The following is a 25,489-nucleotide window of genomic DNA, read 5'->3' on the forward strand; positions in this document are numbered from 1 at the left end:
TTGATTTTTCTCCCTTTTTTTTTTTTTTTTTTTTTTTGCATCTCCTGCAAAAGTCTGAGTTTCCAATGAGCATCTCTACTTCTGACCAGCAAGTTGTCACTTGCCAGAATGTCATTTTTCCCTTCTTTTGTTCTCGCTGGTCCAGCTCAGACCTTAAGAACTGAAACATCCTGAGGACAAACTCTTAATCAACATTTGCATGTACAAGACAGGCTCACACACAAGCATGTGCACGTTGTAATGTGACGTTCCAGCCAACAACAGAGTGTGCAGAATGAGGTCAGCGTGTTTTATTTACAAATTTGATCTGCAACGCTTTGGGGCCCCTTTGATGCCTTGCAACGTCTAAATTTTGCTTGCAGTGCCTCCATGCATCCTAGTGAATCCTTCTATTCCAGCTGCTCTGAAGTTTGTTTTTGTATCAGACAGTAGCAGCAATCTGATGCCAACACCTTGTCTAACTAGCAGGTATTCTAAAAGCATACATCTTTTGCTATTGTGCGGAAGATAACAAGACAATAACACAGTCAATTTTGATTTAGGATCAATAAGCAGACAGAAGTGGCTCTAAGTAAGTTAAGCTGGGAGTAAAAATAGCAAAGAACATGATGTAACCAAAAACCCACTGAGAAATCTAAGGGCTTCAATTGCCCAGTCAATTAACATTTGCTTTCATAATTACAATCATTTGCATTATTAAGAGAAACTCATTCTCATAGATAAAGGTTACTCAGCCTAATGTCATGTACATTTCCTTCCCAGATTTCCATTAGAGGAAAATAGATTCCAGGGCAGATGATGAGTCTGAATAAGCTGCATAAAAATAAGGCTGACGTCCTTGTCAGGTTAATGGCTGCTAAAAAAATAAAAATAAAAATAGATGTTTTGCCAGTGATGCACTAAACAAGAATTACATTCTTAAGATAATCATAAAGAGGAAAATAGCAATCCGTGCCCTCTGCTTCTGAGAGCTATTATCACTAGAGTATTGCATACGGGAGACAAGAGATATCACAAAGTTAGCATGCATTCAGGAAGGTTTCAGAAAAGAGCAGCTGAACTGGATCCAAAAGAGTTGGATTTACATTGGAAAAGGAGGCAAATAAAAGGGACACAAAAGTACGTAAATACATGCAATGATGTAGAAAAGGTAGGTCAGGACCTTCTGTAACCCCTGCCTCCCTGAACAAGAGGTGAGGGATGCAAAACTAGTGAAAGGAAGCGCTTTTTGCATGAAAAGCTGCATCTCTGCTGCATCGCAGCAAGGCCGAGCATTTTGCAGGGTTTGGAAGGAAGGGCTTGTTCGGGGAGCCTGGGCTGGGGCACGCGCCCACCCTCGCCCTTCCCACCTGCCTCACCTGCTCGCCCGCCTGGTGGGCTGCGACAGCGGCTCCCTCTTCTGCCTCGGCTTCGCTGATGGGACGAACGCGAAGGGCCACCTGCACATACGGCCGAGCGGTTTGTAGGTACTCGGGCCGCTCGGACTTACCTGCGAGTACCAGGGTCACCTCTTGCTTCTCACTACATCTATTCCAATGCTCAATCTTAAAACCTGAAGTTTAAGGCCTTGAGAGTTTAAGGAAGTTTATAAAGTTTCAACTGTTAATTCTCCCATGATTTGCACTTTTATCCTGACAGGTTCTTCCTCCCTCTTCCCCCATTTCTGTCTGTAACACAGCAAGACTCAAAAGCGATTGCCAGAGAAATCGGCAGGATGAAATCAGCCGTGTCATTGCTGCTGTCAGTGGGAGCGCTCGGGGATAGGGCACCGCGGCACCCGCAGCTGTAGAGCTCAGCACATTCACAAAGTGTTCCCAAAACACTGATTAAAGTTATCGGTGACAAAGGAGGGGAATTGCATTTCAGTAAGTATCCATTTCATTTAATCCCAGGTAGCGATCATTATGAGCCCGTTCAACGAGATCAGAGCGAGTTGGCTGTGATCTGTGCAGCTCCCGGGGTGCACAGAAGCCTGTTTATGTGGAATTCATTGCACGACTGGAGCTATTATAAAGCCGCAATTAACTACAAGTGCCTTATGATAAGTGCAAGCAGGTTAATTTGATACAGAAACAGGTTACCCCATCTTGAAACACAGACAGTTTGACAGAGATTACTTTATCAAACACACAAGCAGCATTCAACAGTATTAATAACATACAGGCTGAAAAATACGGGCTCTTGTTCAATTTATAGGAGAAGTAATAGAGAAACAGTATGGCATAATGGTGCAATTATGGGGCTAATCCTGAGGCACCCTGGAGTCCTGCTTTGGCCTGCAACTCCCTTTGCAGTTGCAGGTGAGTCACACTGTCCAAGAGTCTTAAAGCTATGTGCCTGGCGTGGGACCTTGGGGCCTAGGTTCCCCCCCCCCCCCCCCAAAAAAAAAAAAAAAAAAACAAACAATTCTGATTTTGCAGAAACAGGAGTATAAGTCACACCTAGGAGCTGTCCTTGGGAGTCTCAGCAAGTAACAGAGACTTGAAAAATTCTATTTTCACCTCTCTGTGTCTCTTTTCCCCTTCATAAAGGGCAGCAGCATCTCCTTAACAGCTCCTGAAAGGATAGTTAACCCTGATAAAACAATGAATAGTGTACGTAAATGATGTCTTATCGGGAGGATGCCCAATTATTTAAACCGGCTTGTTAAAAGGTTACATGCAACTAGTAAGTCTAGCCAACTGAGTTTAATGAGGGTTTCCTGAAGCAGCTGCAGCTCTAGAACACTCCAGTACATGGGGTTTTTTTGGGTACCTCCAGCAAAGTAACATCCCTTCACTATCATAATATAGGATGGGCTCCCTAGCTTCAGATAGCTTTAATATTCAGAAAAATGTAACAGTTAGCTTCATCATCTGCCTGAATACATTTGAATGATGCCGTTATGAGCACTTAACTCCCATGGGCCAAACTCTACTGTCACTTAGAAGCTTTGAAGATATTACATTACCTTGCAGACCACAATCCCTACTCTGGCAGGGCAGGGGATAGTACAAGTCTCACCTGGACGGCCCTAACTTCCCGGAACGGTTCAGTTAATCACCGTCTTTAGTAATCTTAGCCACCGAGGGTAAAAACAAAAAGCAAACCCAAGCCATCAGCATGTGGAGAAAGGTCATACCAAGCATCAAGGATTCTGTGTGTGTGTGTGTGTGTGTGTGTGTATTAGAAAGGAATGCAAGGTATTCAAGATATTATTGGCTTTATTTTAGAAGAGAGATTCCACTCTGAGCAGAGGTTTCAGTCTATGCCACCGCCCTGTTTCAACACAGGGAAAGACAGAAGAATGTAATACTTGAGTTTGAAAGAGAGCCACAGGGTTGAAAATTGAAACTTGGAGAAAGGCTTTTGAAACTTGGAGAAGGGCTTTCAAAACATTCCTCTCACCCTGATCAACACAGAGAAATGCCAAACTCTTGGGATGCTGGTAAGGACTTGGAGAGGACTACAATCCCAGCTGTCCTTGGCAGCTTATAATAATCCAGCACTCAAACACAGAACAAAGACAGGCACAAGGTAGTCCTTGCAAACCCCTGTTCTAGGAAAACTAGCAACCACCACCTGCCTGGGTATCCAGCTTCATCTCCCCTGTTATGCACTTTTCTTTGCAGGGTATTTACTTTTACTCAGTTTTTGCTTGAAATCATACACAGCTTTGCACTAAAAGAGCAAGCACGGGGCTTTTTCTACAGCTGGGCCACAGAGCCCAGAAACACCAGGATAGCTGTCCAGCAGATCAGGAATGACAGAGCTGGGTACAACCCAGCTCCCCCTCCCCATCCCTCATGTTCCCCCCCAAGTGGACTCACCACGAGCTGCTGCTCCTGCATGGCTGAGCTGCGAGATGATGCCAGGAGGGCTCCTGACCTTCTCCCTAGCCCAGGGCTGGCGACTTGCCCAGGGAGGTGCACGTTGGGCTTGCAGTCCTTCAGGAGGCTGCAGCAGCAGGAGACAGAACAGTTCAGAGGCAGCAGCAGCAGAGACCACCCCGAGGGAAAGAAGGGAGATGCAACACGTGCGCTCCTCCAGTGGGAGATGACGGCAGGAAGAAGGCAGCAATGAAAGACCGGGCTCCAGGGCAGACAAGGGACTGCAGTAGCTCCCTGCTGCGCCAGGCTGCAGGGAGCAGACAGTGTGTGACCATTGCACCACCTTGCAGAGGACACCGGGAGTAACATAGGGTCTAGCTGCATCTTCCCTTAAATCACCCAAGAGAATACTAGGGGCTAGGAGCAGCTCTGAGATGTTAGATGAAGGCACAAGCAAACCGACCTGCCTGCAAGCATCCAGGTGGCCCAAATTAGTGCTTCCACATACAATCTAATTGCATATCCCCTCAGTGAGCAGGCCACATCCTTCATTTTCTGCCTCTAGGACTCCAGATTTCTCCTCCCCTCCCTGCTCTGGGAGCAAACCCAGCACAATCAGATACAGGGGCCCATGTTTGGCTGAGCTGAGCAGCACACAGGAAGCATCCCAGCCCTCCAGGCTTGTGCAAGAACAGCAGCTATTGAGACAGTCAAGAAAAAGTTTGCTGCCTCCCCTGAACTAAGGGCAAACTTCTGTGGTATTGCCACTTCATGCAAGTGACATTTCATAACTCACTTTCGGGGAGGTAATCCTTCAGTATTTTTATGGTCAGTCCATTCATTCTAATCTCTTATTTAAAAAACACAACACATTTACCTTTTGTCTTATTTATTGAGATAGTAAAAGAGTCAAATCTCATCATAAAAGTTACAGTAAATTTTTAACTAAAAAAGTACTAGAACTTAAGAGGTTAAAACAATGCAGCAAGTGAACAAAACTTGCTCTGTGAAGTTTGCATTGAAGGAGTGTAGGTAGTTAAAAGATCATTGAGAAAGTTTATTCATTACAAACTCAAAATAAAGCCTATGGTAGAAGTAAAGACTAGCCCAATTTCAGGAACCAAGATTATACTAATTGTTCCAGTTAGTCTTGCTAGTCAAAGCCAATCATTTAAAATATTTAAAAAGGCAACACTGACAAATACAATGAGACTATCCTACTTAATGCTGCTTCAATTTTCTTCAAGTTCTAGATCCTTGAAGGCATTCAGTGGAGGCACAACTGCTGTAGAAAGCTTTTTGCTGCTCCCCTCCCTACGTATAGCACTCAGAACCCTGCCTCTCTCCATCATCTTTCAGAAGCCCTTACAAGGGCCACAGACTGAAAGCCATGGCTTAGAGCAGCTGAAGCATAAACTAACATGGACTTCATCCAGCAGGATGCTCCCTCCCCCATACAATTCCTAGTGTTATTCTGAGATACGCCAAGTAGACTAATTTACCACATACGTACCCATGCCTGTAGCACACAATTTGCAAGAAGCATTTGAAATAAGAAATGCTACAGAAAAGACAGCAATTTAAGTGAACAGTGTCAGAAATACCAGTATTGGAGATAAGAGGCCTTAACTGCTGGTCAGGACAACTGTCCTGTTGGCTTCCAAAGCTCCTACAGGAGCATCAAGATTTTCTTACTCACTGATGATCAAGACACATGTTTAGCACACTTCAGAGAAGAGTGTTAGGAGAGAAAGATTCAGTTCATTTAACATTGGCATTACATTTTTTTTTACTTTGAAAATGACCAGGAATAAAAGACAAGAGCCTACTAAAACTTCATTGCATAGAGGCAGACAAAAAACACCCTTTAAACTCATGATTAATAAATTCTTGGTAAATGGTCTACAAGAAAAAAAAAGGGGTTGATTATTTTGCTCTAGAAGTTTAAGTCATTACTGAAGAATACCTGGATGTGCTAGATGTCCTTTTCTATTGTTTTGGCAGAAAGTAAAGATTTTTTTTTTTTCCCCCAATCCAGTTAAGAGATTGGTACATATTACGGACAGAACTTTAATCGTCTCTATCCCTGTATATATGGGGTCTGAATGAATAAAAGCAGAAAAGTGGAAACTAATGCAGACATCTGGAAAAACACCTGCTGATTTAAGAGTGAACTATTGAAATGTTAAGTCAATATCATAATTACAAAATAGCCCTTTTGAAGTGCCTTCCCAGAGAACACAGGAGTTAACTGAGGGCTTTGTGCATTTGGTATCACAGGAAGTTCACCGAAGGACAAAGAAAAGTGAGTGGCAGAAACATTACGGTCCCTTGGCTGCCTCCAGCTGTGTGGGGCTACCCTTTGCCCCACACAGAGGGTTACTCTCTACCTCCCACAGAGAAGCTGCTATGTTGAAGTGAGATGGGAGATTAAAGAGAGAAAGTCAGGAGGGCTCACAAGCAATTTCTCTGGCAGGCCTCGGAGAGGAGACAGGTGAAGATCCTGATTCTCTCCTCTGCCCCTCAAAGGAAAAGCACCAGGCTGGCAATCTCCCTACTCTGTCTAGATCCAGAAGAGAATTTCTACTCATAGATATGAATATGAAGAAGTTGCTCCACCAGGTTTAAGTATACTTTTTCCCCTCTTAACACAGAGGGCTCTTGATATGAAAATACATATGTAACAAGGAGCCTAAGGCATGTGTATAGAGAGTATTTCTCTGAAAGTTTTCAGCCAATGCTCACTAATAAGCCTCAAACAAATTCTATAATTCCTGAGGCTATTATCGGTTTGTAAGAGGGTTTAAGAAATGCACTCATTTTCCAGTCACTCCACTATAGTTAACAAGTCATCCTGTAAGATCAATGAGTTGTACCATCACGGTTAAAAACAAAACAAAAACAATCAGAATAGCCATGAGGAACCAAGACAAAAAAAAAACCACCCAAGGCAACTGTGGATTCAATACAGCAAATACACTATTATTACTCCGGGTATGCTTGACAATGGTGATTCAGGGAAGGATTCCCTACAAACAACACATAGCCAGCCTGGTTTTAGTATAGGTCTGCTTTTATTTCCATATTCAGCTCATTGAGGGAAGAGATCCTTTCACAATCTGAAAGGAGGAGGATATAGCCCACTGTAGTGCTGCTTCAGCACACTAAAACACATCATACAAAAAATGGTTCTGCTGACTTTTCCCCAAACAAAATGAACACCCGTCCATGCACCTGGGACATAAAAAGAGTCCTGAAACAGAAACATCGTGCATGTGTGTAAGACAGAGGTGCACTGATGAAACTCACCTCACCGGCAATAGTGAAAAATTGCCAGTTGGTAAGCACTGCACAGAAGTCAGGAAGTAAATACTGGTAGTAGTGGATTAAAAAAAAAAAAAAGAAAGGAATAAAAATTTAAAAGCAGTGCCTTTCCAATATCCCACTGTAGCAGGCAGCAAGACTTAAAGGCACTACGATGTGTCAAAATGGTGAAAACCTGGTGCATCCACCCTTCCAGAGTGCGAGAATATGGATTAAAAATTCCAAAGTTGATGTAGGCTTTCTGAAAATGAACGAACCTCTTTTCAGCACGGGATACGGTGGTGCTGCAGAAAAGGAGAAGAGATGAGCCAGTTACTGTACTTTATACACACAGTTCAACACTACCACAGATGCTAGCTGGTGAAAAATTAGAAGTGTGCATTACACTCGTTCTTAAACTGATGCTTACTTAAATCCAGACACTAGGCAGTTTTTCTCCCTCTTTCCTCCATATAAGATCTCTCCCAGGTACGGGACATGGTAAATCAGGATAGCTAGATGCAAGTATACTAAATGTTCTAAGGCTATTAAGTTTTTGGGCAGGTACAAGAAGTGCACTGCTCGTATTTTACTTCCACTCCATTAGATATCTGGAGCCTAAGAGCGGTAGGGTGACTCACAGCTGCAGAAGGTATGCTTCCAGTCTCCCCTTCCTGTTAGCTAAGGGAAGTCTCAAAACCCAGACTGCATTCTTGTTCTGTCACAGAGCTTAAGTCCTATGTAAGTGCCTTTGCTATCAAACTATCTTACCTCTCCTGGATACAGCAACTTCAAGCTCCCTAAGAGAACATATGCTACATCAGTTGCGGAAACTAGCCTCCGTTTTTGACATATAAATACACAATATGAATATACAAATAGGGAACTGGGAAAAGCATTGGATTAAACAAAAAAAATTCAGCAACAAGCAGTGGCAGTCAATACATCAGAATCTGCTGCTACCTGAATTCTAACCAATGTTTCTAGAAAGTGATAGCAGAGCTCATGAGGATATTCAAAAATCTACTCAAAGTTAAATCAGTCTGCAGTCAACTTCCTATAGTCTTTACGATAGTATTTAAATTGTCTAGTCTTGAACCAACATGAAATCTTTCCAAAAGGCAACATTTCTATTTAATACTAATTATAAAAGGTTTTTCCTGCCACCCACAGAGCTTAGAGTTTGAAAAGCACTGTGTTTAAAAGCTGATCCTGGCTCTGTCATGAGTTCAATCACTCTAGCAAGACAGGACAGAGACAGCATTCTGGCTCAGTACAGTTCATAAATCTGACAGAAGGATTTTTTGAAAGGCTTTTGTTTATCCCCTCTAGCCACAGAGAAAGCATAACAAAGTCAGACATTAACACATTCACTTGTGTGCTAAACAGGTCTAACTTTCTGAAGCGGATTATTGAATGTACAGCAACAGCTGATAGAAAGTTTTCTCCACTGAGAGGTAAGCTATCTTACCACAGTTTTATTAGATTACTCTGGTTCTGCAATAGTAATAATTTCTTCATTGATAAAAAACTCAACAGTCTCCTCCTCCCAGTCATCGACATTGCTGTCCAGTTCATCTGTGTCCACCCCTGGAAGGGAGAAAGCATTAACACTGAATGCCTTGAACAAGACAACCAGAGAAAGGTTTGATGCACTTACATACGTTCTTTAAAACTGCAGGGAAATCAGAGGTATTTGGTGCTTTGAATCAGAACAAGGACGTGCTAAATTCCTTAAACCCAAAAGCCAAACAAGGCATCTCCCATTATAGGGTTTTGAGGAGTTTCTGGTTAAACACAACACCCAAACCTCTTTACAGTCTTATCCCAAAGTCAAGGTGACGCTTAGTCTGGGGAAGGGCAGGAGGGAAGATGGCACAAAACAGGAACTAAAATTTGGTAAGCCAGCACTATTTTTGAGTTTTCTCCTGTGCAAAATCCAAATCCACTGAGATTCAAGAGAAAAAAAGGACAGTGAACAACCCTGAGAGAACAAGAAACTAGTTTTGGCAGGACATGGAGGGAGAGAAAAAGAGAATGGATTCCTGGAACAGAGTAGTTATTTGGTAAGTAGTAGTAGTTATCTAGCAACAAGTCTTTACAAGTGCTGTGTGAGGCTTACCTCCTCGAAGCTCTAAACGCTCATTCCTCTGTTCCATGTACAACTCCTGTGCCATCTTGCGGTACTTTCTGAACTCTTCCATCATTGTACGTCTCCTTTCCACCAGCTCCTACAGAGGCAGGAAAATGTAGTTAATAAACCCCTCAATAAACAAATACATCACAAGTAGATTTGATTTAACAAGTCAATTTTTTTTTTTCTCATGAACATACCCTTCTACTGACACCCTCCCCCCCCCCCCAAAGGGATCTTTCTTCTATGAAAACAAAAAGCTGTTTTGGTGAGGTTTTAATTAAAAGTCATTAATACAGCAAGTCACTAAAACCCTGTAAGTTTTAGCACCTTTGGTTAATGAGGTATCACCAGAGAGTCTCCAAATTCATTATGGTTTAAGCTGAGAATTCAGCAGTATCTCTATCTGAATTTCCTATTGCAACTAGCTCTAAACAATGGGATTCAAATAAGCACAGATGTTTTGTTATTCAAGAAATGTAACTTGCATACGATCATTACAAAATAACAAGGTATAAGTTACTAAATTTTCATCTATATTATTAGATGCCAAAAGCGTCTTGCCTTTGAAGCTTTGGATTGGCTCAGACGATCCTTCTGTTCAAAGATCTTGGAGTATTTCTTCAGGTCCTTCTTAATTTGCTGTAAAACAGAGAATTTTATTTCAACTAGGATAGAAGACCAGCAACCACAACCATCGTATTCTGTAAGAGTGACTTGTGGTAGGCCTAGGCAGGCTCAGCATTTTTGTAAAACATCTCTCTTCCGGGCAACTCTCCTTCACTATAATTTTATTTGCTCTTCCTGGCTTGTAACTATAGATAATGTAAATGCTTCTGTAAACATGCAACTAGCGGAACCCGGATAGCTAAATTCTATTTTGTTCTTTATAACTTTTCACTGGACCCTAACAGTAAGCGCAACTGGTCACCATTTCTATTCTGAACTTACAGACCAGTTAATATCTACAGTTGTCCCCAGAAGTGAGGTCCCTTATGGCAATATATAAGTTTTTCATAAATCCAGGGAGAAAGACAATTCCATAACTCGATAACAGTTCGGGTCTCATACTCCTGAGGAGGAAATAAGCCACATATGCTTATGCCAAATCATCGTCAGCGGAAGGAGTCACTGGAATACACTACCTTTATCTGATCCTCACTGAGCAGGGTAGGTGGTCGGGGTCTCCAGAGAAGCTGACAGAACCTGTCTTTATTGTTCTTCTGAAGCAGACGGCCTTGGAAGGTCCATAACCAATACGCGTTGTCCACCTGAAAGAGTAGTGAGGCATCTTAACCAAGATAAGCTATAACTTAACATTCAGGTCCTCACTCTCTCTCTTTTAAGGTCTTTTATATATAAAAAACCAGCATCATTAGCCAAAAGAACAAGGGTTCTCTTGTTAGCACCTTCTCTGCAGAAGTCCAGGTCCTCAAAAAACCCACAAAGTTCATTTGTTCCACAACAAATGCAAGAAGTTATCTTCTGGACGAGCACAACAATTTGAAACTTGGCAACCCCTTTAGCATATCCTAAAGTCTAAGACTCTATACTTGTAGAGGAAAGGGTTAAACTGCAGTGGCTAGAACCATTTGAAAGTAGAACGACAGCATATCTTGCTATTCTGTATGGACCAATTCAGGAAAAGGACTCTCAGTTCAGACTCATGAACTGCCCTTCCAGAACTTATTATGGATGACCAAAGCTAACCTGGGCTCAAGCTAAATGCTTAGAGGTTAACGGATAAAACTACGGTGCAGGTTATGAGTCTTTGACGTATGAAGAGTGATAGGTGTCAATTTTTTCTCCTAATCAAAAGACCTTTTCAGCATCTCTGAAAGAAGAGTGGGGGAAAAAAAAAAGAAAATATTAGTACCTTGTGGCTCCACCAAGACACAGAAGTCACAATGTATCTGCCTGTAGGATCCCATTCCACATCTGAAGCTGTATAGTGTTCAGCAATATTCATCATGGTGCAATCAGACGTATCAACAAACGCTAAGGCACCATTCATGCTGCAAAGATAAAGGGAGACAGATTGGTTTAAAGTCACAGAAACACATTTGGGGTATAAGCCTGTTTATTGGTTGCTCTAAAGAATTATCCATGTAGTGAGGAGGTGTAAAGATGCAGCTTGTGGAATGCCTTTAAAAATCAGGCTATACTGGTGTGTGAAACAATTTGATGAATAACGAAACATAAGAATGATGCATTATACATCTCTGTTTCTGTGTTCAGTGACCTGTACCTATTTTATTTCTATTCTTAAAGTCATAATGAAGCCAGGTGATAGTTGAGGTACAGCCAGAGTTTAACAACCATATGCTTAGACACATTGAAGCAGTGAAAACAAGATAAAAATAAAAACAGATTTATAAGATTAGCAGCAGGGCTTTTTCTGAAAACATGTAAAGCCAAATACTACTTAATTGGTTAATTAAAACCTTTTTCACTTGCTCTGATGTAACTTTTTTGGATAACTCCTTGACAATATATCAACTGTCTTATGAAGCATAGCCCAGAGTAAATTGAGTTTTTGTAGTTGTCGTAGCTTTAAAGAGTGGCCACGTGCGGTACAAGCTGAATTTGTCCTAAGTCAGTGTTTAACTTGGAAAGTAAATGACTAAAGAGCGTTTCTAAATGTGTACTGTTTTGTTGAAAAATTCATTCTTCAACTGATGTAGCAGAAGCAGCAAGCGAAAGTTACAGAGGACTAAGCTACATCACGAAATCGCATCTCTTGCTCTCCTTTGCTTTTGCGACGTGATACCAATGTTTACATAACACCACAACTGGGACAGCTTACAAGCAATTAAAAGCCTTGTAAGCCTCAGCAAGGTCAAGCACCTATTAGAATCCAACTGCCAAATTACAATAGTTGCATTCTTCAGAGACTCCTTAATGTAAGTAGACACTCAACAACAACCAAAATAATTAGTATGCAAGATTTTTTTTGTCCACTTAAGAGTTATGAAAGTTTGTGTTAAGAACTTTCATGGAGATACTATACACTTCTTGATGAGATATTCCAGCCTTTTTCCTGTTTGAAAATGAATATGCTGTTCAGTAACCTGTGAAATACCCACCTTCTGAGGCCAGCCAATACTACAAACTGTCCTTGAGGACTCCAGAATATCGTGTTTGCCTGCTGTTTGTCAAATGTTTCTGGAAGGAAACAATATACATGGAGAAAGAAGTCTCAATCCAATGCCATCAAGTAGTTTACAAGCAGCTAAATCCACCTGTTGCTCAAAGGACATTTCTGAACTCTGCAAGTAAGTCCTTACATGATTAGCTCTACGCTTCTAAAGACAAAAGTAGTATGAGAACATGCAAAGCTAGCAGAAAAAAAAAAAATAGAAGAGGAGGAAGATCAGAAGACCACACTACCTGACTTGGACATAAATTATATCTAAAGTGAGCTGATTAAGTCTGTACTATTGCCTTGCATGGACTTCCCAGAGGACACTAAATTATTCTGGCTAATCAACCTTCTATTCACAGATCCTGGAGTTATTCCAAGTGAAAACACAGCTTAGATCTCTCCAGAAACTCAGATTTCTAGAATACAGGGTTAGGCATACGACTAATGTCACAAGGTGACATTTACCACAAAACTGCAATTGTGAGTCTACTGCCTAGGCTTGCAAAATGCTTAATATCTGCGTCTTTCACCAGTTTTTAGTCACTTACTTATCAGTTCTATTTTCCCATTGTTTTTAACATGGTAAAAGGAAACTGAAATTCGTGGAGTTTCTCCATGCAACACAGCAAACTTGCTTCCATTTGGTTCCCAAGCAAAGGCTATGATGCTTTCTGTAATAAAAGTAAAGAAGAGTCAAAACTCAGTCAAAAGACAACACAGAGCTTTGACTTCAAGCAGCTACCAGAGAACCCAAGATGCTGAAGACAGGAACCATCAGTTAATCGCTGCTATAAAGACTACCTCGTAAAAAACAGAAGTTGACAAAGCAAATGCAGGACTTTTTTTTTTTTTTTTTTTTTTAAAATAGGAAGTGTTTCACAGTCACAGGCATTGGCTCCAGATTCTTTCATCTGCTACAGAATAATTTACTTGCTTATCTGAGCATAATCTTCAGCCTTAGCATCTTTAATAATAAGATATTTTCAGTTTTGTCACTTTTTAAAATCAACAACAAGCACAAATAGCAACTAGTTTGATTTCTCAGATTTTACACAAAAAGTCCTGCAACACAAATACTATAATTTTCAACAAAAAAAAGAGTTGGCTTTCTAATTATCATTAACAACTGTCAGGTGTTGGTGGGAGTTACAAAGAAAGGTGCAAACGTCTACAATAGAAGGTTGCCTAAAACATTGTTAAAAATCAAAAGTAAGGAAATACTTGGCATTACCTTTCATTTCTACCACATCCACTGGCACCTGTTTTTCTCTCATTCGGAATATCTCAAAGTTGGTCACTACCCCCTGTGAAGGCCAAGATCAACTCATTATTCAGTCTACAAAGCACTACAGTAAACAATTTCAATCCCTAGAAATAGAAGGATGACTAAACAATTCGCCTGACAGTACTTGTGATAAAAATCAAAGACTTGAGATTTGTTTCCTTGAAGGAAGCAGATACATTCAGTATGCCTCATTTTGGTTTTCATTACCTAACACATTCTAAATTCTTTTTCCGATAAATAACAACGCAAGACTTCTCCACAAAAATTTGTTCCTTTTCAGACTGTTAAAAAAATATAATTAAGATAGAGAAACACATAGTAAATTATGCAGCATGACCTATGGGTTCAACAACTGCACAACTGTGAGCAGGAAGAGAGGTGAGGGGGTCTAGCCCTCACCCATTTTAAAAACAAGTCCAAGATGCCAGTAAACTCAAAGCAAATCTTGGATGCAAATATTATGTGCATATGGCACTTCACATACCATACTTCAAATTCAAATTAAAAAAAAAATTAGCTTTGACATCATATAATTTACACTCCTCTGTCTATATTAAAAGATAGTAACGTAAGAGAATTAGGTGTCAGTATGAGACAAAAAACAAGTTTTATGAACACAACCAGAATCCACACACCTGCGTACCCTTGGGAGTCCTGTCTACCTTCACACACAGGTAATCCCCATTCTTCTGCCAGTGCAGTTTACAATCTACGACATTGAACAAATTTCGCACACGAATTTCTTGTCTAGAAGGCAGCTGCATCAAAGTCACTCTTGCTGGGATGTCTTTGTCCTCGGGCACCCAGAAGGCAATTATGTTACCACCTGGAGACCATGAAAAGTCTCTATACAAAAGAGTTAGAAATATTCAATTTTAATTTTTAGTTAGAAATACTGTAAGCAGAAACCATTTTCAGCATTGTAACTCAATGTTACAGTGATTCAGCTCAACTACAGACAAATACCAACTCTCAATAACAAAAGGCAAATACAAACAATTGAGAACACTTTAATAACCTTGTACATATAACAAAGTTCATTTTTAAACTGCCATTTAAACTTGCTATAGGGCCAATGCTATCAAACCAACAGATTTCACTAAGTAAAGAGAAGGTATGATCCCTTTACCAAGTAATCCCAACAGGTCTAAGACATAGGCTCATCAAATTGATGAGCCAAAAAACAAAACAAAAACCACACACTATTAAATTACACTGGAAACAATGCTCTTGCACCCATGTATGCTTAATTTTCTTGTTGCCTTAAAGAAAGATACCTGAAACATGCTTTCAGGAATCATAGCGTCTATTGTGTAGACGTGCACAAAAACAAGTTCCACGTCAGCCGGCAGTATAAAGAACACTGTTTTAAGCCAACGTGGAAATCCTAACAGGTATTCCCTAACAAACTGCATTCCAGTTTCGTTTTGTACACGAGGAACAGGACTTCCAAGCTAGGTCCCTAGATTAAGCAGTACTACGAAGAGTATTTCAAAGCACAACAGCTGCCACCTGTGCACATCAGTAAATGGACAACTTTCCTTTCCTTTTTGACAGCAAGTCTAATGTGACCACTTCAATATATTAGGCTGTTTACTCTACCTAACAGTCTAAGGATCTCTCTTATAATACAGTCCCTGATATTTAAAGACTACAACTAAAGAGAAGAGCTATCTTTACAAAGGAACACACTCACCTTATCCCAGTGATTTTCAAGCTTTTTTTGTCCAATAAACCCATGGACTAAAAAAAGAAATTAGGAATTTTCAAATTAGCAATGTATTCTTATATGGCCCTCATACACGGCCCTCGACCCTCATTATTAGAATCCATACAAGGTAGGAAAATAAATGTAGAGTATTAGGAAATCATTTATCCCATATTTTTGCACTATGCATACATACATACATATACACATATATATGTACATATATACATATATATATATATATATATATATATATATAAAACAATTACCAATATAATTATTTTGTACAATTCCTGAGTACAGCAGCCTGTATTAGAATAGAAAAGCAAAATAGACTTTCTGGCATTCACCTGCAATTAAGAACTGGGAAGTATCACATAACTGAGGCTATTGACTCTCATCAAGTAGTATATTGAGCTCTCTAGGCCTTCTAGAAGCACAGTGTGATGTTTGCTCTTGGGTTCAGCTACCGTTTTTTCACCCAGGAAAGAAAAAAACAAGAGGAAGTAGATTTCTCTCCTTTTAAGCCTAACTCTACTTGTAGAGTTTATTATTAAAATGTATCAGTTAAAAATACCATGGAAAAGGTTGACCTTCTAATGCAATAAGTTTGGGGATGGGGGGGGAGGGAAGCAAAAAAAACAACAAAAACAACACACTTACAGGCGTTTCATAGATGCTGAGCGTATCTGAAGTCATTCGAGCAAAGAATTTGCCATCATGACTCCATCTAAGCAAATAAAAAGAGAATAAAATATTAGATAGGGAACTGCCTTCTTATTAAGCAGAAAGTCTAAGACAACTTGCTCTATATAATCTGTCCTCTGCTGCTGCTGCTCCACCTACTTAAAAATAGGCCAGTGAGCTGAGTTTTCACAATGGAATCCTCGCTTCTTTTGCCCAGTCAGAATATCCCAGATGATAATGGCCTGAGGGTCATCCTGCGTGTCCATCAATGGGCTGAAGGTCACCAAGTACCTACAAAAGAAATAATTAGTTTCATGGTTGAAACCAACACGTCCGCACAAACAGGTTTTTATCCAAATAATATTCAAACTCAATGCACTTTCAAACAGTACTTTCTCCAGTAGGATTCTTTGCAGAGGAGGGAAAAAGAATAAGGCGATAGAGGGGGAGAAGGCTTCCAAGACATGGTACTTCCCTGGAACCTTTCTCGCTGAAGAGGTTCTAGATTTATGTGCGAGTGTCTAAAGCAATGGGAAGTCACCAAACACAGTGTTACTTACTATGTAGTTTTGCCATGAGAACAGTATTTTTTGGAACCAAATATACATCCATTGACCTTCGCTAACCTGAACTATAGTATAGGTATGCTAGACTTCTCTCCATTTAGTACTAAATAGTATCTCTTCACTACAAAAAAATATAAAGCCAAATCACTCCCAAGTGTCTGTTGTTTGAAAGCTAACGAAACAAGATGCATCTGACTCTGATCACATCCAATTTTGACCTTCTGTACAGAGCTGTCTAACGTGAAAGAAAACTCAAGGAATTCATTCAATACTATAGGCATAGAAGATGCTACTGAAACAAAATTTTCCAAAGAACTAGAAAACCTAACACAACAGACATCACATCTGAATTAAGATTTTTTTTTCCTGGGATAATAGTGTCTTTGAAGGGACTTGTCAGCTCAGTTCCATCAAACAATTATATTGGAAGAAAATAATCTGAAATATTTCCTGAAGTCAAAAAAAAAAAAAATTGAGGCAGTTTCACTCATTCTAAAAGAGATCTATACATGAAAAGCAGCACTTCCAAAGGCAAAAGAGAACTGAAGACCCCATGTACATGAGATTTGAAAGCACAGCAACCAGAACATACGTGCTTCATGATTTTGATTCTGAATCCCAAACAAATGTCACACTCCATACCTTTCACAAGGTGAGAAGTCAATAAGCTGTACTCCCTGGTGACTAAACCTTTGAATTTGCTTGAACTTCTCTCCACCCCAAAGCGCGATGCCTCTCTGGTGGAATGTAGCCAAGTAGGTACCTTTCGGGGACCAACGTACATAGGTTTCTGTCCACCGCTGGGGAAAGAAAAGAGTATACACAAAGGTTTAGTTTCATGCTGGATTTCCTATGGGGAAAGAAAGAGTCATGGGTCGCTTGCAGCATCACGCCTTGCAAATCCATTTACTACATGAGCATTTCAGAATTAAAGAAAGCTTGCACTAAGAGTAAGGTTTAACTTCATGCACATAATACACAATACTTAGTCTTCAGGTTGAAAATTGCCAATGGAAACCTCTTCAATTTACTGATCACCAAAAATGTTTTCCAGGAATAGTGATGATCTTTGTATAGTAATAGACAATTAAACCCAGTGAAAATAGGCTTGGCTTTCTTTTTGTTGGCTTTCAGTCCTGGTAAGAACATACCCTTCTCAGAAGTTAGATGTATCCTAAACTTCCGAACAAAGACACAGCTCTTGATCTTCACCTAAGGTGGAGGGCTATCAACAATATAGACCTGGGGCAGCGACCATGGTGGTGAACAAGATTACTCTCCACCCCAAAGTCAGTTTCTTTCTATGCTGATGTAGAATGGTTATTCGAGAAAGAAAAAGTTTCTGGATATCAACAGACAGTTCTCAAAAAGTCATCTCTCTGCAGAAGGGCACTAACTGTCCCCTTTACATGCTAATAGCAAACCAGCTATTCCATTCCTCTTCAGCACCTCTGCAGTCAGAAGAAAGGCAAAAGGTGTTTAGAAGCTGCATACTTAAAAGAGCGGTTAAGCGTATATTCAGCACTGAGAAAAAGTACTCTTCAAACTCTGACTTTTCAGATCTTTCTGAATCACCTATAACATACAGGTGAGGAAACTATCAGGCATCATAGAAAGGTGAAAGACAAGTTAACTCGACATTCCTGCAAAAGTAAACATTTTTTCTACCTAAGCAGCTAAGCCTAATTCTAAAGGATGCAATCTCACTGCTCCTCTACAGAGGAGCAAGAGAGAAAGACAGAATTTTAACAAAACAAAAAAGGATTTTGTTTTTTAAACAAAAAAATGGTGAACTCTTATAAATATTATAGAACTACTGAAGGAGACTGACAGTAGTTCTATAGTAGCTCTGCGATGTACAGCACTTCCAGGACACTCACTGCTCTGTCCTCAATTTGAACAGGTTCCTTGATATCATTCCAGAAAATGGAGGTCCGGTCTCCTGACTCAAAGATCACACTGTATTGATCCCTGCAATCTGGGTCTTCCAACCAGTAGCGTAGATTCCCCTAAGAGAAATAGAAGCAAAAAGATCATTAATGAGTCGAAGTCTAAGACGACCAAGTTCCCCAAACTAATATCCACCTGGCAGGTGGAAGCCTGCCTTATACAGCGCATGTAACTTTGGAGTCTTACCACCGCAAACAAGTTTTGAAATTAAATACAGACCACTGGTCACTGGAGTATAAGAGAATAGATTATAAAAGTGGACCCGGTGTTTGATGCTACTCAACAGCTCTTGATCAAAAAAAAAAAAAAAACACCTTTAGATTTGTTTTGTTTTTTTCCTAAACTATTCCTTTCATCACAGGACATTTTACAAAGCTAGTGGTAACATCCACAGAAGTTTGCCTTGAGCATTTAAAATTATATAAGATGCTTTCAGAATTCCATTTTTAAGTGACTTATGTCAAATCCTCCTTTACTCTAAGTTTTACCCTCTGTGGAATACTAAGCAGAACCACTAAGTGCCTCCTGTCACTTCAAGACAGTGACAATAGAGGAACAGGACCATGCGATCACTGCTGCTACTTAAATCAACACCATTAACATATCTGGTTTCTATTTTCATATGAATAACACAGCAACGAAGTGATCGTTTTGTAATATGCAAAACACTTTTCCATTTTTTCAAAAAACAAAAACAAAGAACACCTTACCAAATCCTTAAATGGCTGTTTCTCAGGGATTTCCCACTCATCGCTGATTGTCATGTACCTGCAAGAGCAATTTGATTGGTTACACTTAATGCAGATACTCCTGATTAGAATCGCTCCTGAAAACTATAAAGATACATGATAGCTGCACTCACTTATCAAAGTCTGTGAAAAGGTTAACTCTGAAAGTGTGCTGTTTATCCAGTTTGTATCCATCTGCGTTCTTCACAGCATCCACCGCATGAGACGGAGACATGTACTCCAGAAAGATGTACCTGCAGCAAAGGAAAGCGTATTCAGTGTTGACTATATAACAGGCTCATACTGGAAAAGAAACAATGGGAAAGAACTCTGAATTCAGTACACAACATCTATAAAATAACTTCTTATGCCTAACCAGTTAAGGTCAAAAGCAATTAATTTCCACTTTGACCATATACGCATATATGCTTCCTAGCTGAATGGGCACGATCCAAACGAAATTGATTTCCTTTCTGTAAACGGGCTAGAATAAGCGGTGAATCCAAATTCACACAACAGAGAACTGCAATGACAGCTAGAACTGGGCAAGTATGCAGCTCTTCCCTGCTGAATAACAGATCACGTCTAGAAATTGAAAATCTTGCTGCGGTTGCTCAGCTGCGTAGTCGGCTTCAGACACCGCTTCAAAGAAACATTTTTTTCCAAAGCATCAGAAATACATTTTTCAAAACTAACTAAAGCATCCTGAACACAGAGAGTGTTTCTAGCAGAAGTTATCATGACTTACCCCTTTGTCTTCCCATCTGCTTCCGGATAAAATTCGTTGATAATTTTCCCAAACTTGGAAAATATTTTGTGGATGACATTCTTCAGTTTCTCAAGTCGGTCTGGTCCAACTTGGGGAACATTATCCACCACTATTACTGAGTCAATTCCATCTGCTTCCTGTGGCTGATCTTTCAGCACATCACCAAGCAATTCTGCAAAGAAAAAGCACGCAAGAAATTAAGATACCAGCCCATACCATGAAAGACAAAGATAGAAGGATGAAAAGAATAGTAACAAAAAGAAAACAAGACAACTTCAAATTTAAGGAACATGACTTAAGAATCCTAGTAATGAATGAACGCTCTGCTCTATCAGAAATAACTGAAGTCCACACAGAACACTCCAACAAAGACCACGTTCTCCAAAACACGTGCATTTTTTCCTTCAGGTTTTAGCACACAGTAGTGATCTAATAGTACTTCCTTGCCAAAGGGCATGATTTTTCAGTTTCTTCACAAACTTAAATCAGTTAATCTTTCAAGTCTCTCGTAAAGATATACCTTACATTAAGGACATCAACAGTCATACTATTAGCTTGTTTCAGGAGTTAGAACTGACTCCTGAAGTCCTCAAAACTGCTGATAGAGAGGACAACTACAAGATTTATTGCCCAAGCTCTGACTATTAGACCTACCCAAACTATAACCTGATGACTTTGATAAAAATAAAATGTAATATGTACCTCCCTCCCACATTACAAGAGTTGTAGCATAATTTAAAACTGTCTTCTGTACTGGAAGCTCTGCATGTCTTAGCATCGTTATAATTATGGTTGAGAAGTCAAGCTCCAGCTCAACCTTTAATTAAACAAGAAATTGAAGCTATTCTAACTAAAGGCACTTAAAGCTGTATGAAGCATGCAGCAAGCGAATACGAGCACACACCCTTTCACACACTGGATATTCTTCAGTCATACTAACCCCTCTTTCCTATATCATCTAATAAACTTAAGAGTACTTGCTGGTACAATGGGTTGTTCGGTCTCTGCACTATAACTTTCAATTTTCTTTCTACCCTTAAGAGATTGCCAGAAGAAGAGAATCTTACTACCATAGAGTTGAAGTTCTACAAACACAGAACTGAGAACATTCAGAAACACTGTAACCCAGCAATTGCAGCTTACATACTGCACTGGAATTAAAAAAAAAAAATGGAGAAGGTATACAGTTCACCTGTAAATTGTGCACAAAATCAGAAGCTGCAATGACAACGTCGCATTAGTTTTATGCTATAAAAGTCTAGATATACCTTCTGTAGAGTTCTGGATATCTAACTTTAATTTATTCCTCAAGTTAATTCTATCAGATTACTCTGTATCCACCAGCAGAACCCTCATATTTAGTGTATAAATTGAAACAGTTCTCAAACTAAAACTGCCCAGCTATGGAGTTGTACTGATTTGTAAGGCCAGCGACCAAAAAAAATCACCTTAAGGGATTGAGCTAGTATCACCAAGCCAAGTCTGCCGAATTTCTTTAACCAAAAATTATTCTTAAACCTTTTCAGGAAGAAAATCCCACACTACCCCTAGCTATCTTGTTCAAATATGCACATTTTAATCCTTGCCTACATTATGGGTCTCAAACATAAGTTGCAAGTTGAACGATATTAACTTGCAAACTCCTCCTATTTGCACTAGCATACGAGAAACAGGAGAAGTTTTATGAATAGAAATCAGTTTTAGGATTTGGAAAAAGTCAACTACTTATATCACAAGTCTAATATACATTTTATCCATTTTTGGAAAGAGTTCAAAGAAGTTACTAATCTTGACAGGAAGCTAGAAGCACTAGTCCCAGTAAACACGGTCACATACGACGACAACTTCAGGAGCACTACTTGGAATAAACAGGCAGGCAAAGAAGAAGAAGGAAAAATGGAAAATGCAACAACAAAAAGTTAGGTTCTTTGGAAGTGCAGCAATGCGTACTGGAAACTGATCCCTATGTAGTATTTTCTGCCCACACAGATTAAAAGCGGTTTAAGGTACTACTGAACGTATTTTGGACGCATTCCCCTGCTTCTTTCTTTTGGCTTTCTGCTACAAAGTTGAGAGCAGGTTCAAACTTTGTGTTACAGATCCGGAAGAGATGAACCCAGATGACTGCTGCAATTAAGTTTATTTCCTAGTAATACACTGGATCTTAGAATATTCTTCCAGTACTTAGCTATTCTCCAGGTAGTTAACTACACACCAAAGTTAGGGATAGGCTAATCAATCGAGTAGGATTTAGGAGACATGCACTGAAGCGTCTACTATGCCTACAAAAGTAAGGACTGAAGGAAGGAATTTCAAAATCTAGTATTACAGTAAAATGCCAACATGTATATCTCTTACGTACCCAGTAGTCCCATATCTTAGATTTTTTCCTAAATATAACATGCAAGAGTGCTCTACAAGGAACAGCAAGGTCACTTCCACATAAGCCTCCAACAGAAAAAGAAATATACGCAGAAGGATTATTTGTATTTAGGCTCCATTAGTCTTTTTTTTTTTCATAACCACTTCCCACAAAAGACTTTGTAGGCCTGTAGATCAACCAAGTAATACGTATTTAGATTCTTGTGCAAGTACACACAATACACCTGTACTGAATGAGAACTGTAACAGATGAAAGACAAATACCTACACTGTACCACACTTCTGCCTTAAGTTCAAAATTGTGAACAAAGGAATCTTCAAAGAGTAAGAAGCTGGTCTAGCCAGCTCCTACTCCACTAGGAAAGGAGGGTGTGGTGGGTATACAGCTACCCTCACCTGCCAGTTTTAAGGACCATTACCAGAATCTGAACTGAAGCTTCATTGCACCAAAGCGGTTATCTGACACATCCCTTCTTGCTTGAACTTGGATCAGCTGTTCTGCCGTGCCAACATCATTCTGGAAAAACGTTAAATAAAGTAACATACCCGAGACGGTCCAATCCTAAAGCTGCTCTAGTTCCAAGTATTTTGAAAAACGTGATGTTACATTAAGCATTATAATAGCCCTGGCTCTGTGACACTGACGGACTGCCTTTCTCCGTAGGGAGTTGTGAAGGTAAAGAGAAAGGAAGGAGACAGCTCAAGAAATAACACGTGCACGTGGAAAAGCCAAACCAGCAGTTTTAAACACTGTAAATTGGTCACTAAAATGATGTCACTCATATAGCTGAAAAGTTAATCAGATTCATCCTTAATAATAGAAAGCGTGAGGATGGGCAGTCTGCCTCATTTGGGGAAAAAGACAGAAATGAGCATAATCATCCCAAGTGTAGACAAAGCACATCAAGCAAACACTTGATTAGACCAAAAGAATCTAGCTATACTCCTGCAGACAATTTTGCCAAAGTAGATTTAAGAAACACAGAAGTGAGAAGAGATACAAACTGCTGAATTCAGAAAAAAATGTTTTCTTAACCTATGATACTCTCCTGATCGTCCATTAAACTAAACATAGGACTGGAATACTAGAAGGCACATACACCACCCACACTTCACTGCCAATCGAAACGACTGACTTATGAACGAACTACCAAATGCTGAAAGAAACATTTTCCAGTTCTGACATACATAACTACTACAAGAGGCCCATGAGATCACATATGTCAGAATAAGTATTGGTTAAAAAGATAAACACTTCTGCTGTTCAAGAAGTGAAATAGTTTATCAAGAACGACTCATCTGGAAGAAACAAAGATATTAGAGCTCTAACTCCCTTACACCAAAATTAGTTCTTCCCATAATTATCTATGTAAACACACAGGGGTTCACTCATGTTAAGAGTCAATATCCAGTCATTTTAAAGAGCTTCAGTCTGAACTTTCAAACATCAGAAACAGCTTTTCCATATTTTCTTGCCACAGAGTACCTATGACAACTCTTACTGAGCAGTAACTCTTCTCAAACTCACGCTGTTCATCTGCAGAATTCCATATGGAGGTGTTGAAAAACAAAGAAGTCGAGTTCATTAAATCTCATCGACTATTTAGAAATTGTTTTCACAGTTCAGGTTAACTAACAGAGCCACACAGAAAGCACCCAGGTTGATGATTCCACTTGGTCGGGACAGCCCATGGATCGATACTTAGGTCTTAACGGTAAATTTAAGAACAACGGCAATTAAGCAGCGTGGCAAGGTGCACAGATACGCAAGAAGAAATTGCGCTTAAGAAGCGTTGCTACAGTGCAGACGTCGTAGTTGGTACAACCATTGCGACCAGCACTGCACCGCCGTGTAAGGCGGGCCGAGACCGCCGTGCGCCCAGCAGCCGCCAGGCCGGCCGGACTGGGGCGCGGGCAGAGTCCCGGCTGGACTCTCCGCCTCACAACGAGCTCCTGCAGCGGGACTCGGTCACAGCCCGCTGGACGCAAGACGCCCCCGAGGCGCTCGCTGCGTTTGTCCCCGGGGCCGCGCAGCACTGGCGCGGAGGAGCTGCGCGCTCCCCAGCGCTGCGCCGGGCCCCTCTCCGCCTGCCCGCGGCGGGAGGCCGGGCCCAGCCGGCCGGGCTCGACGGCTCCCCGCGCCCCGGCTCGGGCCTCGGCCGCCTCCGCCTCTCCCTTCCCGCGCGGCCAGGCCCGGGCCCGCCCGGCCGCCCGCTCCCGGCCGCACCTTCGTCGCTGATGTCGTCCACGAAATCCTCGGGGTCGCTGAAGGAGAGCTCGTCCTCGGGCTCGGCGGGCGCCGCTTCCCCCTCCCCTTCCCCCTCCTCCGCCGCGCTGGGCTCGGCCGGCGGCTCGGCCTCGGCCGGCGGCTCGGGCCCGGCCTCGGCCTCGGCTACCGGCTCGGCCTCAGGCCCGGCCTCGGCTACCGGCTCCGCCTCGGCCTCGGCCGGCGGCTCGGGCGCGGCCTCAGGCCCGGCCGGCGGCTCGGCCTCGGGCGCGGCCTCCGCCTTCTCGGGGCTCTGTCGGCCGGACGGCGGCTGCGGCTCCGGCTCGGGCTGCTCCGCGACGGCGGCCTCCTCGGCGGCGAGCGGCGGCTGTGGTGACTCGGGAGGACCCGGCGGCGCCTCAGACTCGCCCTCTTCCTGCTCCTCTCCCGGCTCCTCTGGCTGCGGCTCCGCGGGCGGCGCGGGGGGCCCGCCGGGCTGCTCGGGCTCCTCGCCGGGCCCCTCGGCCTGGGGCGCGGCGGCGGCCGCCGGGCTCTCCTCGGTGTCCTGCATGGGGGGGGTGGGGGGCGGCTGCTGGGGCCGCCGCCGGCCGCGCGCTCCCACCTCAAGCGCGACGGACGAAAGGAGCGGGGGAGGGGCGGGGAGGCTCCTACCGCCGGGCCATGTGCGCGCGGCCCAGCGGGCACCGCGCGGCGGCGCCGATCAACCGGCGGGGGGGGAAGCCCTCCCCCGCCGCAGCACCCGCTAGCTGCCTTTCTTCTTTCCACGCCGCTCGGAGCGGGAGCGGAAGGAGAATAA

The 25,489-nt window shown here is 41.7% G+C and overlaps 1 protein-coding gene across 1 annotated transcript; it reads right to left on the reverse strand.

Annotated features, from left to right (window-relative positions):
• Window positions 1-6,864: 6,864 nt before the first annotated feature.
• Window positions 6,865-25,258, reverse strand: EIF3B (eukaryotic translation initiation factor 3 subunit B). Its single transcript, XM_068909124.1, has 19 exons — window positions 24,694-25,258; window positions 20,064-20,256; window positions 19,450-19,569; window positions 19,298-19,355; window positions 18,518-18,646; window positions 17,280-17,437; window positions 16,231-16,362; window positions 16,048-16,114; window positions 15,373-15,419; window positions 14,312-14,522; window positions 13,623-13,695; window positions 12,940-13,062; window positions 12,333-12,411; window positions 11,123-11,261; window positions 10,392-10,517; window positions 9,811-9,888; window positions 9,235-9,343; window positions 8,584-8,702; window positions 6,865-7,417 (listed from the first exon to the last, which is right to left on the reverse strand). Exons 1-18 carry the CDS (start codon window positions 25,241-25,243, stop codon window positions 8,599-8,601), a joined length of 2,496 nt encoding a protein of 831 aa, XP_068765225.1. The 5' UTR covers window positions 25,244-25,258; the 3' UTR covers window positions 6,865-7,417; window positions 8,584-8,598.
• Between the last annotated feature and the right edge of the window lie 231 nt (window positions 25,259-25,489).

Source organism: Struthio camelus, chromosome 15 (assembly GCF_040807025.1).
Source record: "Struthio camelus isolate bStrCam1 chromosome 15, bStrCam1.hap1, whole genome shotgun sequence".
In the NCBI taxonomy this organism is placed as follows: domain Eukaryota; kingdom Metazoa; phylum Chordata; class Aves; order Struthioniformes; family Struthionidae; genus Struthio; species Struthio camelus.

Excerpts from the sequence above, each read along its gene's own strand:
- EIF3B (XM_068909124.1), bottom strand. The coding sequence starts at position 25,243 with ATGCAGGACACCGAGGAGAGCCCGGCGGCCGCCGCCGCGCCCCAGGCC. Across the intron at positions 20,257-24,693 it reads GGACGACATCAGCGACGAAG|AATTGCTTGGTGATGTGCTG; the intron begins GTGCGGCCGGGA and ends TTTTCTTTGCAG. Across the intron at positions 13,063-13,622 it reads GGATGTGGTAGAAATGAAAG|AAAGCATCATAGCCTTTGCT; the intron begins GTAATGCCAAGT and ends CTTTTATTACAG.